At 46.1% G+C, this 14,665-nt stretch overlaps 1 protein-coding gene and 1 long non-coding RNA gene across 5 annotated transcripts in view; one reads left to right on the forward strand and one right to left on the reverse strand.

Annotated features, from left to right (window-relative positions):
* Nucleotides 1-5,093: 5,093 nt before the first annotated feature.
* On the reverse strand, nucleotides 5,094-11,443 carry LOC115071002. The gene is made up of 3 exons (XR_003850104.1): nucleotides 11,112-11,443; nucleotides 9,097-9,205; nucleotides 5,094-6,858 (listed from the first exon to the last, which is right to left on the reverse strand). It is a non-coding gene; the product is annotated as an uncharacterized LOC115071002 (long non-coding RNA).
* A 523-nt stretch (nucleotides 11,444-11,966) lies between these two features.
* The window catches only part of Pnpla4 (patatin like phospholipase domain containing 4), a 39,369-nt gene continuing 36,670 nt past the window's right edge, over nucleotides 11,967-14,665 (forward strand). The window contains exons 1-2 of one of the 4 annotated variants that reach the window (XM_029565186.1): nucleotides 11,967-12,014; nucleotides 14,295-14,495. In XM_029565186.1, coding sequence (XP_029421046.1) covers nucleotides 14,316-14,495 — 180 coding nt within the window. In that variant the 5' untranslated portion in view covers nucleotides 11,967-12,014; nucleotides 14,295-14,315. Of the gene's footprint in view, nucleotides 12,015-12,291; nucleotides 12,439-12,820; nucleotides 13,651-14,294; nucleotides 14,496-14,665 lie in introns of those variants that run through there. The other 3 variants (XM_029565185.1, XM_008836719.3, XM_008836718.3) reach the window with 3 other exon arrangements.

Here is a 14,665-nt window from a genome sequence, read left to right on the forward strand (position 1 = left end):
CAGCTTACAGTCAGGTCATTTGTAGGTGAAGGCTGGCTGCAGAAACTGGTCTGGGTGGGATCCCTTCTGGTCTGGGTGTGAACCTCCTCAGAAGGTTCAGACTGCTGGATTTCAGTGGGTAGCTGTTGCTACGACAGATACCGGTGTCCCTCACTGTGACATGCAAAGCACCTATAAAAAGGCCAGCAGGAGAGCTGGCTGTGGTAGGGAATGCCATCAATCTCTGCACGCGGAAGGCAGGGTCAGGCGGATCTCTGTGAGAGCAAGGCCAGTGTGGTTTAGGTGTGAGTTACAGGCCAGCTGGGGCTAGACAAAAAAACTATTCAAAAAAAAAAAAAAAAAAAAAAAATTACTTTTCTAATTTCCGCAGTCTCCGAACTAATGAATGAAAGAGAGGGAGAGGGAGAGAGAGAGAGAGGGAGAGAGAGAGAGAGCCAACAAGCAGAGATAAGGTGCTAGCTCAGTCAGTAGAGTACTTGCCATGCAAGTATGAGGCTCTAGTTTCGATCCCCAGCAACCACTTAAAATCAGGCATGGCGGGATGCACTTGTAGTCCATGCCTTGAAGGCAGAGACAGGAGGATCTCTAAGGCTCACTGGCCAGTCAGGGTAGCCTAATTGGCAAGGCCAGTAAGAGACCTTGTCCCCGCAAAGTGGTCATTCACACAGCTAATATTTCTAGTATGAACATACATGTCATAATTTATAAATTTATGATGATATCCATTTCTCACAGAGTGGTTGTTACAAACAGTGGGTGAGAAAAGTCATCCAGGTGTTGATGAGCCTAGTAAATTAGTCATACACCAATATCTGATATATTTGACCCCTTTTTATTATCAACTATATTTTGTGCTAAAATAACAATCAGAAATCTGAGTAACAAAGATGCCTAGAAGCAAGATGTTTGTGTGCACTTAATGATCTTAGATCACTCACTCTGTGATCACATAAATTGAGGGCGTGAAAAAATAAAAAAGTAAATGTTCTAAAGAAGGCATCTGCATCGTGCAACCGCTGGGTTTTCACTCTGTATAGAATGGAAAGCATCTGTCTTTGAAATCATCAGTTACTCCACAGAATTAAGATAAAGGATGTGTGCACAAACGGGAAAAAATGACCAATGTTAAACAAATTCTTCTTTTCAAAAACTGTTCACATATTTCATTTGTTTCATTTTCTTTTTCTATTTTGCCATACGGGGAATGGAACCCAAGGTCTTCCACATGTACTGAGGGCAAGCACAATAGTACTGAGCTACAGTCCCAGCCCCAAAGCATTACTTATTATTACCAGCACTAAGGATGAAATGCAGCTCTTGTCCATGCTAGATAAGTATTCCAGCTCTGAGCTCCAGTCCAAGAGCCCAAGAGCACCATTTGCTTATTATTTTTGTTGTTACGGTAATTTGAAGTGCTGGGGATGGAATCCAGGGCTTTGCACATGACAAGCAAGTACTCTACCACTGGGTTACAGTCCCAGTGCAAGGGCATTATTTATTATTATTATTATTGCTGCTATTACTATTATTTTCAGTGCGAGGGAGGAAATCCAGGTCCTTGTGCATCCATGGGTAAGTATCCAACCGCTGAACTGCAGGCCAGCCTCGTAAATTTAATTTTGTATTAAGAGTTCAGTGATAACTCATGTATATAACAAAGGCATGCTGGAGGTGTGGCTTGCCTAGAAGGCATGTCACAGGTTCAGTATCTAGCAATGTAAAAATCAAAAACCTGGACATGAAAGATGGCTCAGCGGTTAAGAACACTGACTGTTCTTGCAGAAGACCCGGGTTTGATTCCCAGCACCCACATGGCAGCTAACAACTGTAACTCAGTTCCAGGGGACCCGACAGCCTCTTCTGTCTTGTGCGGGCATTGCACAATGTGGGTGCACTTACCTGCATGCAGGCAATACACTCATACACATAAAATAAAAATAATGAATAAAATATTTAAAAATCAAAAGCCTACAGCTGCCCGTCAGAGGCTGCATGAATCTAAAGACAATGGACCTGATTATCTTCTGACTTGTCTGTGGAAATGACGTGGAGAAGGACAGCATCTGCGTAGTAGATTGGACTGCACTAAAGTTCACAGTCAGGTCTCATTACAGGGAATTGTGGCTTCCCGTGAGTGGATTCGTAGCAGCCAGCAGGGGGCAGTCTGGAAGCAGTTATGGAAGATAAATATGCAAGGAAACCCTATGTCTGCACCCAGGTCAGATGCCCATGGCACCAATTTTTGTGGGATTATGTGTGTAACCTTGCAGGATACATTACCTCCTTCTGAAAGTCGTTCATTAAGTAAGGGCAAACATTTCTGAGACTCTGCCACTCTTAATAGCTACTATCATCATAACTGCATTTCTCGAAAAAAAATCAAGGATTAGTTTCTGAACTCTTTGAGAGCAATCGATAAACAACCAGGGGGAAGCCAGTGGCCCCAATGATATCAGCTTCGCAACGCAGTATATAATGAAACCAGCTTGTGTTGATTATTTGCTAGTAAAAGGGTCCTGAGTGCAGGCTCTGATTTGAACGTAGATTTCTTTTCTTAGCCGCGTTCCCTTACTGTCCAGACGATCTGGGGAAATAAGTTTAACATTCTTCTTTCTTGTTTTTTTCATCTTTTTAAAGTTTTGGTTTTGTTTAACAGTTTCATATATGTACACACTATATCTTGAGCACATCTATACCCGGCTATGCAGGTCCCACTCTTCCTGATCCCTCCCAACATGCCCCCCGGCCCCCGACACACACACCTTCATGTAGTCTCTTTTCAAATCCCACAGGGTTCAACTAGTGTCAGTGTCGTCCATTGGTGTAAGGGCATGAGCTCACCCCCTGGAGCACAGAAAACCTACCAAAGAAAACTGAGTCCTTCCCCGCTAGTAAGCATCAATGACCAATGGGTCCTGAGCCTAGGAGTGAGGCCTCATGAGCCCCTCCCCATCCTTACTGAAACATTGACTGGCTCAATACCGTGCGAGTGAGCACAGCTATAGTGAACGCATGAGTACGAGAGCCATGCCATATCCAGAACAGCGCGTCTCCAAGCACCCATTCCCATGCCCTGCGTCTCACAGGATCCCTTCCTATCCCCTGGCTCTTCCATTTCTTTCTGCCTCGTCTTCTTCAATGTTCCCTGAGCCTTGGGGCAGCGGATATGCCTGACCCATCTAAGAGCACTCAGTCCCCCTTTATTTTAGCACCTTGCCCAGTTATGAGTCTCCGTATCAACGTCGGCCTACTGCGAGATGAAGCCTCTCTGACCCAGGTGGAGAGCAGCACTTACCTAGGGGTATAAACATCTAGAAACAAATATCAGTGTCAGAAGGCAGTCTGGCGACATCAGACCTTGTATTAATTTGCAGCTCTGCTGCTGTAGTAAAGCACTGGCAAAACCCAACTTGGGGAGTAAAGGGTTTACTTCCTTTCACAGTTCATAGGTCCCAATCTGCCACTGAGGAAAGTCGGGGTGGGAAGTCAAGGCAGGAACCTGGATTCAGGAAGTACAGGGCAGACCATAGAGGAATGCTGCTTACTGGCTGGCTCCCCTGGCTTGCTCAGCAACGTCTCTTTTTATTTTATTTTACTTTTTATTGGGCTTTTGTAATTTCAAACACCAGCTCTTACTCCAATTTAGTCCCCCTCCCCCATCCATGTCCCCCATTCCCCCCAGCTACTTTTCTTATACGGCCCAGGCCCACCTGCTCGGGACTGCCACTGACATCGATTAGCATCCAAAAACTGTCTCCCAGGTATGCCCACAGGCCAGTCTGCGGGACGCACCTGCGATTGAGGCTCCCTCTTTCCAAGTCTCCAGTTTCTGTCAAGTTGGTCCAAACTCAGCACAAATGGGTCCAGGTGGAAAAACACAATGCAGGCTGCCCATCAGCTCCCAATCCTTGCCCCACAGCATTCACCACGCTGCCCATCACTGAGGGATCAACGACTTCCATTCCACCATTCTGTCTCCCACAAATGTGGACGGGGAGAAACAAGATGCTACCACGTCTGTCTGAACAGCGGTTATGGAAAGGCTAGTGCTGAGGGCTGCCATATTTCACCATGATATACACACAGGGGCTGTGGACTTCCGGACAGGACACGGGGCAGTAGATGCAAACTGAGTGCCAATCCCAAGATGCTTGAACTGCGACCAGGAAACCCGGCCTCCAAAGCTTTTCCTTTCCCTCCCACCAGCCTCCAGGCTGCTCACCTTAGCTCCATTCTCTAATTTTAAACTACTGTCTCAAATAAGAAGGGCAATGTATATACCCCATAGAGGAGGACATTGTGAAATTACCTCACATACTGAATTTTGTGTGACATTTCAAACCCACCCTTTGAGCAAGTATACTACAATAACAATTTGCTTTAGTCATATGTAATGAATGATTTCCCGACAGGACACGGGGCAGTAGGTGCAAACTGAGTGCCAATCCCAAGATGCTTGAACTGCGACCAGGAAACCTGGCCTCCAAAGCTTTTCCTTTCCTCCCACCAGCCTCCAGGCTGCTCACCTTAGCTCCATTCTCTAAATTTAAACTACTGTCTCAAATAAGAAGGGCAATGTATATACCCCATAGAGGAAGACATTGTGAAATACTTATGTGAAATGGGTGGAGTGAACTCATTAGCATAAGATTACCTCACATACTGAATTTTGTGTGACATTTCAAACCCACCCTTTGAACAAGTATACTACAATAACAATTTGCTTTAGTCATATGTAATGAATGATTTCTGCTTTTTCTCTCAGCTGAGAAAGCATTCTTAACTAAGCAATGACTCTCAAGAATAGAACCATAAAAATAGAATCAATTATTTTTCCATTTTATAATAATCAAATGTCAAAAGAGTGTCATTTCAAGAACACAAGAAAGTTGCTTCTTTGTTAATTTTCTGTCACACAGGATTTGGAATAAATAAAAAAATACATTGCAGTATAGTTCACAACTGAAATGTTTCCAAGGAGGTGTGTGATGATGGCTCAGTCCTTAGCAGGTGCTGCTACTTGGGGGGGGGGGGAGCAGAGGACAGGACAGTATTCCTGAACAGGGCAACTTCTTCGACATGGAACTTATGTAGTTGAACTGAACCGTGTGTGCAAAGGACTCTGTACAAGGCTCTCCAAGCAGCACTTGTCTAGCAAGTCATGGGTTCAAAACCCATTACTCCAAAATAGACAATAATAACAAAATACAGGTTCCCCTAGACTATTGCTTTGCTGGAGCTACTGTGAAATTTGTAACAGTTTATCTGCCAACATGGGTTGGAAGATTCCATCTGCTCTTGCTCACCACCTCTCAGACACGCCCCACGAGCACATAGTAACAGCAGACCCAAGCTGGGTGATGGAATACTGAGTCAGTTAAGAAATATGTTCCCTGGTGAGTTTCTGTCAAAAGACCTCCCTCAACAACAACGACAGGAAAAACAAACAAAAAAAACAGGAAGGAGGCCTTGAACACATCGTCTTCAGGGACACTCAAACCACAGCAATCCTATGCCAGATGGCCACTGTGCCCCACGGCCATGTCAGGGACCAAAGGACCAACCGACCATGGATGGAAATCTGGACAGTAAAGCCAGAAAGAACTTTCCACAAGCCGACTACTGCAGGTACTTGTCACAGTAACCCCAAGCTAACACAAGCAGTATTTCCCTAGGATTTGGAGGCAAATATGAAAAAGATTTTTCCACTGATAAACACAGCACAGCGTGACACTTGAAATAAAAACAAGGGCAAGAAAAACAGAAAACTAATATGAAAAAAAAAAAGGTAGTTTCACAAACTTTGTGGCCTGCTTGGTCCAGTGATACACGTTAATCTACCTCTAAACTTCTGAAATATTAGCATTAGCATTATTTTCTTCAGGAAACAAGGCTCAGATACATGAAACATGCCACGTGCAGGTGCCTAACTACAACCCCCCTGTTGTACGTATTAGCAACCTTCACTTTCAATAGGCTAAGGAAGCAGAATCACAAACAAGGCCACCCTAGGAGCTACGCAGTGAGAAGCAAAAATCCTGAAAACAAACAAGCAGGGGCTGCAGGATGGCTCAGAGAGGAAGGGTGCTGAGATCTGAGGACTCTCAAGCTGCCTGTAAGTCCAAGTCCAGGGCACCAGCAGCCCTCTTCCGGGCTCTGTATGCAGTACATCCACGGTCACAAAAGCAAGGAGACAAACACGTATACATGATTAAAAAATACAAAAATTAAAAAACCAAACTGTGCATGATTCTGTCCTCTGTCATGTGAGCACCTCAGAGGGGAGGCAGGACGGCAGCCACAAGCTCACGGCTGGCCTGGGCTACAGAAGGAGGCCTTGGCCCAATAGACAGAACAAAGCAAAGGACATACACAACACACACTGAAACCCGCAAACAAATAAAAGAAAGGTAGGTGAGGGCATTCCGAAGACAGACTCTAACGCAGGCCTGGAAGGAGAAGAACGGCTTCGTGGGGCAGAAAAATGGGACAAGACATCGTGGCAAGAGAAGACAGCAAACTAAAGCCAAATTCATCTCCTGGCTTTTCTTTGTTGTGTTTTCCAGATATGCCGAGGGAGGCTAGTCGTAAATTTATTTAACTTTATTCAGGCCTGAAGACAAGTGATTAGACACAGGATTTATCTGGACTTTAGATCTTGAAGAGTAGTAAGATCATGTTCCACAAGTTCGTACCTACAGGGCACTCCTTCTACAAGAACCCCTTTCGCAGCACAGGTTCCAGGAAAGGAGCTCATCAAACAGAGCTTGTGTTGTGACTCATCGATAGGGAAGGCTAAGTGGAATTAATTATTAGGCTTTCTTTTCCTTTTCCGGACATGAACGACTTCTCTAAATGCTGTAAATAAATAATGTGACACATTTATTAACTGAACATTTTTAATGAAATGACAAATTTGCACAAAAATGAACACAAATGACAACTTCTAAGTAGAGGAGGAACTAAAGCACAGTATGAATCAGAGGCTTGTAGCAGGCAGATGGCACCATGCTTGACACATGATAGGACATGATTTCAGGGCTGGAGAGATGCCTCAGAGGGTAAAGCATTTCCTGCACCAGTATAAGGACCTGGGTTCACATCCCCAGGACCCACATAAATGCCAGGCAAGTGGGGCGGTCCACCTGAAAGCCCCAACTTTGAGAAAGCAGAAAGTCAAGCTTTCTGGGACAAGCTGGCTAGCTCCGTGTTCAACTGAGAAATCCTGCTTCAGTATAAATGGTGGAGAGTGACTGAGGAAGAGACGTGACATCAGCGCTGACCTTCACAAGCACACGTCACGCATGCATGGTACACCCCCCGCCACATCTCATTTTATTGATGTGTTTTTAGAAAGATGTAGGGAAGGTCAGCCTGATTATAAGCTTTGGAATTATGAAGACCTACGTTTACAGTCACCGCCTGTGTGTGGAGGTAAAAAAAAAAATTATCCCTTCATGTTCCATGTATCATAAATTTCTAGTTTTCATCACGTCTGTAAAAGTCTTTGAAATATAAAGGACTGGATTAGAGGAGACGGGGAATACGGGTGGGTACTAATTATTACTAGTGTGGGCCCAACACACAGAAGTAGGTACTTAGAAAAACAAGACATTTTCCATGGGATCCAGGACCAAATGTCTGGACCTTTAATCTGGAATATTAAAAGTAACCAGTCACTTGCAGGTAATCTACATGCAGCCTCTGAGATATTTTAAGTAATGTCTAGGTGATTTTTATGATAGCTAATACTATGTTAGTGCAGTGCACATAGTTACAATATATTGTTTAGCAAATAATGTTATAAAAAATGAAAAATCAAAAAAAAAAAAAGAAAGAAAACAAACAATTTTCAGCAAATGTTGGTTGTAGAACTCAAAGATGCAAAGTGTTCCTGAAGGCCTCTGACCGTGCGTTAGACTTTGGCCCATGGATTATCACAGCATCAGTCTCCCAGAGATGCAAGGACAACCATAGGCCAAGGTCTTTGATTCTCTCTTTGATGTAGGGTAACAACAAAACTAAACCTTTCATCCTGGGATGCTTCTTAGGCTAACAGCACAAGTCCATCAACTTAACACAGAGTATTTCGACAAATTTTCTAAAGCATTAGGCACCACAGCACTCCACCTGTTCGTTACTCAACAGTATTACTTATTGGACATCGATAATACCTCCCCAATAACCCTCTCCGCTATAAGAAAGTTATCTGAGGGACTGAAGGGATGCTTTATGTCTGTTCAAATGTCAGACCATGAGCAGCCATGTCGAGAGAGGCCCTGTTCCACAGGAACAGTCTCTGTCTGGTGAGGAGTTTTTTGTTGTTCTTGTTTTGTTTTTAAAGATTCAGGGCTCTGTAATACATTGTTTTCTCACCTCTACCACCTGGCACCCAAAGTTTGACCCCACTGTCTCATATACACTAAGCACAGATGTGTGAAAGCTCATCTGCTCTGCCTTACACTTACCTAAGGCCACATCAAAAGCACTGTCAAGGAATTATACAGAATAATAATATGGGAAGCACCCACAGGAAAAAGCCTTTGAGCTCAGTATACATTTCATACGCATCTGCATCCTGAGGAGCTGTCACCACACGGAGACCTGTCCTTCGCTGTGCATTCCTCAGCCGCAGCTCCTTTCCCTCTGAAGAATATTTTCAGGCCAGCTCCTGAAATCTAGTCATGCATCGACAACTTTCACACTCATTGTCTGCCTTTGTCCTTAGAGATACTCAAGCACGGAAAAGTGGAAAAGTTCCTCTGCATCTGCAGCTTCCAAAGGGGAATTCTAAGCAGTGACTGAAAAAAATCCCCTACTAGGCAGTAGTAAATAAACCATGTATAGGGTCTGTGTAAGCATGGGTTACTTGATGCCCTTGTGGAAAGGGCAGGACTCACACAGGGTCCATTGAGATTAAAATGCCTGCATCCAATCTGTTCATCAGGATTAATTACTCACAATTTTAAAGGAGGGTGACAAGTATGAGGAGTTAGGAAGCAGGATGGGGAGGGCATTGCAAAGACCATGGTGGCATAAACAACAGAATTAGTAATGTGTTATTATGCTAAGATCACTGGGCACTGTGGGATGTACCTTTCATTCCAGCACTCAGGAGGCAGAGGCAGGAACTCTCCGATTTCCAGGTCAGCCTGGTCTGTACAGAAAGCTCCAGTCCACACCGGGCTACATGGTGAGATCTTGTCTTTAAAAAAAAAAATACTATTGCATACTATAGGCCACACTACAAGCAAAGTAGCTTGGCAGGAGAGACTGAGGGCTGAATTTTACTTCCTCTCGATTTCTATATTGACTCTATAACACTACTTTCATTTTAAAATATTGTATTACAATTTTACGTGTATGAGTGTATTGCCTATATGCACGTCAGTGTCTGCAGAGGTCAGAAGAGGGCACCAGATTCCCCTGAAACTGGAATGATGGATGGTTCTTAGCGACCGTGTGGGTGCTGGGAATGGAAAACAGGTCCTCTGGAAGAGCACTCAGTGCTTTTATCTGCTGAGCCATCTATCCAGTCCCCTCTAACACTGTCTTTAATGATATTTGCTGATAAGGACTTTGGGAGGTAATGTTACGTGGGGACATAAAGGACCAACAACCTTCATCGCCATCACAGAAAGAGTGTGCTGGACAGCTTTGGTTGTCAGCTTGACACACCCGGGTAGAGGGAGCCTCAAATAGGGAACTGCCTCCACGGGAGTAACCTGTGGCCATGTCTGTGGGGCATTTTCTTGTGAGTGATGTGAGTGGGCCCAGATAGCTGTGGGTGGTGCCGCCCCTGTGCCGGTCATTCTGTATTGTATAAGAAACCAAGTTCAGCAAGGACCAGGAGCGAACCAGTAAGCAGTGTTCCTCCATGGCCTGTGGTTCAGCTCCTGCCTCCAGGTTCCTGCCCTGAGTTCCTACCTTGGGCTCCCTGATGAACTGTGACCCTGGAGATGTAAACAAAACAATCCCTCTCCTACCCAAAGTGGTACTGGTTAGAGTGTTTTGTCACAGCAGTGGAGAAGCAAACTACAACAAAGAGGAACATCCTCCCTCTTCCTCCTTCCTCCTCCCGTTTCTCCAAAATATGAGGACAGAAGGAAATTTGCTATCTATAAGTCAGGTACAGTCCATACTGGGAACAGGCTACTCATTAATCTTGTTCATCCGGGCCATTACTAAGTAAAATAAGGATTACTTGCATGTAATTACAATAGCACTACACTTGATTGATATTCTAAATGGCTACTCCATCACTATCGAATGGGTACTGTATACAGTGTGGATACACCAGACAAAGTGATTTATCACATATGGACTCAGGGAGACCAGGATCACAGGAGATGTCATTACATGACTCAGAGTGACAAGCCATTTAAAACTTAGCAGGTTTGGGAAACTTTCCATTTAGTATTTTTGGAGCATAGTGAACCTTGGACAGCTGACCTAGAGAAAGCGTGAATGGGAGAGCAGCTGCTACAAGTCAAACCTTGTGTGGCACAGGAAAAGGGCCGTCGGGCCTGGGCAGTTCTACGTGCTGTTGAGGGTGACTCCCTCATTCAAAGGCTTTTCTCACATCGAGCTCGCAAGATTGCCCATTGGATGGCTGTCAGCCCACTGGACTCTGCATCCCTGATCAAGGCTGAATTCTCTTCCACTTTATAGCCCTTGTGCAAGCATGACACTTGCTGCAAAACAGATGCTTAATAACTGTATGATAAATGATTAAACAAATAAACTACTTCAAGACTTAATTACTAAGGAAAATAGAAAAGCACTATTAAGCAAGTTAATTACTTCGCAAATGTTGTTAAAGGGCAATTACATTACTATGTACGTGGACCAGTATGGTAATTTACTTAAATCCAGCATCCAAAACAAATACGTATTGATCACACACTAGGCACCAAGCGCTTTGCTTTGTAGTTAGATGACAAAGGTGATGAATTTAGGAAATAAACATGGTATTCTTCTCTATATGGGGTGCTGAACTTTCTAAGCATTTACATGGAAACACAATCTGAAATAGAAAATGAAAATCAGGGACCAAACTTTACATTTTAAGAGTTAAACTACTAAGCATTTGGATGCTCGGTGAGACTTACAATCCGTGAACTCACACTCTGGTGGGTAGGTATGATGAGAACCAATATTCCCTTCATTCCCTGAAATGACCGATTCCAAAGTTTTTATATTCTCCAGGCCCCACACAAAGTTTTCACCTTGTTGAATCAAATTGCTGACATGGCACACACACACACACAGAAATTATTGCTCTGCTAATGTCACCTCCAAGATTTTGATTCTGTGAATCTTGTTTCACCTCAAGCTTTTGCTGCCACATGCCTCTTAACTTAAACTTGGGCCAATTCTCTTCAGTCGATACAGGCTGCTGTATCGGTATGAACTTTAGAAACCACAGTTCTACTTTCCACATTTCAGGAGGCCGGGGGACCGCAATCTGGTTCCTTTCACTTTACACACCAACATTTTGTGAATATACTTGTGTTTTTACATACTAGAAAGTCTTTTTTTTGGGGGGGAGGGGTGGTCTCAACTCAGGAGCGGCTAGTACTCTTAACCGTCAAGCCATGTCTCCAGTCCACAGCATGCCTGCACATATGTAAGTGCACATGTGCCCTGCATTGCACAAAAGCGAGAGGAGAGGGCTTTGGATCCCTGGAAGTCCACTCACAGACGGTTGTTAGCAGACTTGTGGGTAGTGGGAATCGAATCCGGGTCCTTAGCGTGAACAGCCCATGCCCTTAACCGCTGTGCCATCTCTCCAGCCCCTCCAAGCGTTTTAAGAAACAAAAACAAAAAACAAGAACACCGAACGCCTTCCATAAAAAGCTGAGGTTCGTTCAAGCCCAATTCTGAACCGGCCCTAACAGTTTGACCTTCCAGGAGTGCTCTAGAGGGCAAAAAGGGCTGAGAACCGCTTCCGGAAAGCAGAAGCCAGGGGGGAGCCAGCACTTCCGGAGCACGGCTGCGAAGGGTCATTAAAGGTCAGCGTTTCGTGGCCGCAGGCCGAGAGCATCCGCGCAAAGCCTTGCGAGGATTAAAGGCCACGTCTAGTCTCGATGATGACATGACGCTACAGGGAAAAGCCCTGGCTCGCGAACACCGCGGTCCGGCGGCGGGCGGGATGCCGCCATATTGAATGCGGCGGCTTCCGTGGAGCGGGCGGGGGAGGGGCGACGCCCTTATGACGTCACAAAGCCGCGCGCGGAGCGGCCGCGCCAATCGCGAACCCGAGACCTTCTGGGGCGGGAGCGCGGCTAGCGCGGCTCAGTTCCGACTGGCCAAGCAGCGTTCAGAGACATTCGGGTCCCGCCTCTTTGTTCAGCGTTTGAGGCGGGGAGATAGGGGCGGGCGACCCGGGATTGGGCGGAAGTGCTGTCAACACGGAGATGCGTCCGGCTGGCTTTGGTAGGCCGGGGATTCTGGGACCCCGCCAGGAGGGGAGGACCCAGGCGGGTCCCGGCGGGCCGTCCTGGGGGTGGGGACTGTTTCAGCCGCAGCCTCAGTTCTTTTTAGTCCAGGCAGCCGGGGCGGGGCCACGAGACTACCCCCACCCCCACCCCCACCCCCGCGGTCACCTGGGAAATGGCCACCCACATCCCTCCCCTCTCCTTCCGCACCTGCAAAATGAAGTCAGAGCTCCCGCTGGGGCCTACAACGTGGCTCCTTCTCTGTTTCACTCAACAATAGCTTCCCCTGCAGCAGCTGGGCCTCCTCCCCGCTTCCAAGGCACCGTCCCTCCCCCCTTTGGAGGTCCTGAGCCTAAGCCACCGTACCGACGCCCCCATTGGAGGTCCTGAGCCTAAGCCATCGTTCCCTCCATTAGAGGTATTCAGCCTAAGGCACCGACGCCCCCATTGGAGGTCCTGAGCCTAAGCCATCGTTCCCTCCATTAGAGGTATTCAGCCTAAGGCACCGACGCCCCCATTGGAGGTCCTGAGCCTAAGCCATCGTTCCCTCCATTAGAGGTATTCAGCCTAAGGCACCGACGCCCCCATTGGAGGTCCTGAGCCTAAGCCATCGTTCCCTCCATTAGAGGTATTCAGCCTAAGGCACCGACGCCCCCATTGGAGGTCCTGAGCCTAAGCCATCGTTCCCTCCATTAGAGGTATTCAGCCTAAGGCACCGACGCCCCCATTGGAGGTCCTGAGCCTAAGCCATCGTTCCCTCCATTAGAGGTATTCAGCCTAAGGCACCGACGCCCCCATTGGAGGTCCTGAGCCTAAGCCATCGTTCCCTCCATTAGAGGTATTCAGCCTAAGGCACCGACGCCCCCATTGGAGGTCCTGAGCCTAAGCCATCGTTCCCTCCATTAGAGGTATTCAGCCTAAGGCACCGACCCCCCCCATTGGAGGTCCTGAGCCAAAGGCACTGTCTCCCCCTCCCCCCCATTAGAGGTCCTGGCCATATGCCTCATGTCAGAGTCTGAATAGCGACCCTTAAAGCGCCCTAAGAAACCGTGAAGACCTGAGAAAGGGCAGGGCCGGCTCCTGGCTCATGATTTCATTCCACCACTCTGGTTTTGGAAAGCGACACAGCCCTTTCATATTTACATGTGACACAAGTCTGTATAAAAGAGACGGGAATGACATTTCACAAAGCCGCCTGCTACCTTCCCCGGTGAGGATCTCCGTTTTTCTTTTTAAATTATTATTAGTGGTGGTGGTGGTTTTGAAACAGGCCTAGAGCTTCCTGTGTGGCTGAGGACCTTGAGGCCCTAATCCTCCTGCGTATACCTCGATGCTGAAATTATTGTGGGGGAGGGGGGGATTGTGCTTTTCTTGACAGTTGGTAATGAAATGCACTGTATTGTAAAATAATAGTTTGTTTACCTTATGGGTCAACTGTGTGTATCAGTGTTTTGAAAGCAGCCAGAACCTGTGTTTCAAATTTAAAGTAGTGCTTTGAAAAAACAAATGAACCGATGACCTCAGATTTGATGCAGGGTCTAATAACTTTTCCCCCAAGCAAACAAGAAACGAAGGGCAGTATCAATTTTTTACATCTGTTCCTTGCCAAGTAACTATTAGGTGGCATCCTCTCTGTACTAAACAAATAGGAAGTTTTTTAAAACTTAAGACCATATTGGGTCCAGGTGAGAAGGCCAAAGAATAAAGTTCTTGAAAGAGTCCTGGGTTTGAATAGAATCCAAAACAACTGTAGTTCAAAGAAAGCATTGTAGGTTAAAGGAAAGCCAGGGAACGAAAGCTGGTTTTGGATGATAGAATGCTTGGGCAGCTGACCGCAGTTTTTTTCTTTATAAGGTTGGGCAGTCTCCTGCTAGAATGAAGAACATCAACTTGTCCTTCGCAGCCTGTGGGTTTCTGGGCATCTACCACTTGGGGGCAGCATCGGCATTGCACAGACACGGCGCTAAACTCCTGAAGGATGTCAAGGGTTTCGCAGGGGCTTCTGCTGGATCCTTGGTTGCCACGGTTTTGCTAACTGCACCGGAAAAGATAGAGGTAATTAAGTCTTAACCAGGCTGGGTTCCTCCTCTGAAAATCAAATCGGAATGTAAAAAGAAAAAAGAGTGCCCACCCATAGCAAGTATATTTTGAACAGGAGTCATGCTTTGCCTGGAAAACAAAAGGTTAATTTTTTTCCCTTTAAAATTGGTCTGTGCTGTGGGTTT

This window comes from Nannospalax galili, unplaced genomic scaffold (assembly GCF_000622305.1).
Source record: "Nannospalax galili isolate Female #2095 unplaced genomic scaffold, S.galili_v1.0 scaffold458, whole genome shotgun sequence".
Classification (NCBI taxonomy): Eukaryota; Metazoa; Chordata; class Mammalia; order Rodentia; family Spalacidae; genus Nannospalax; species Nannospalax galili.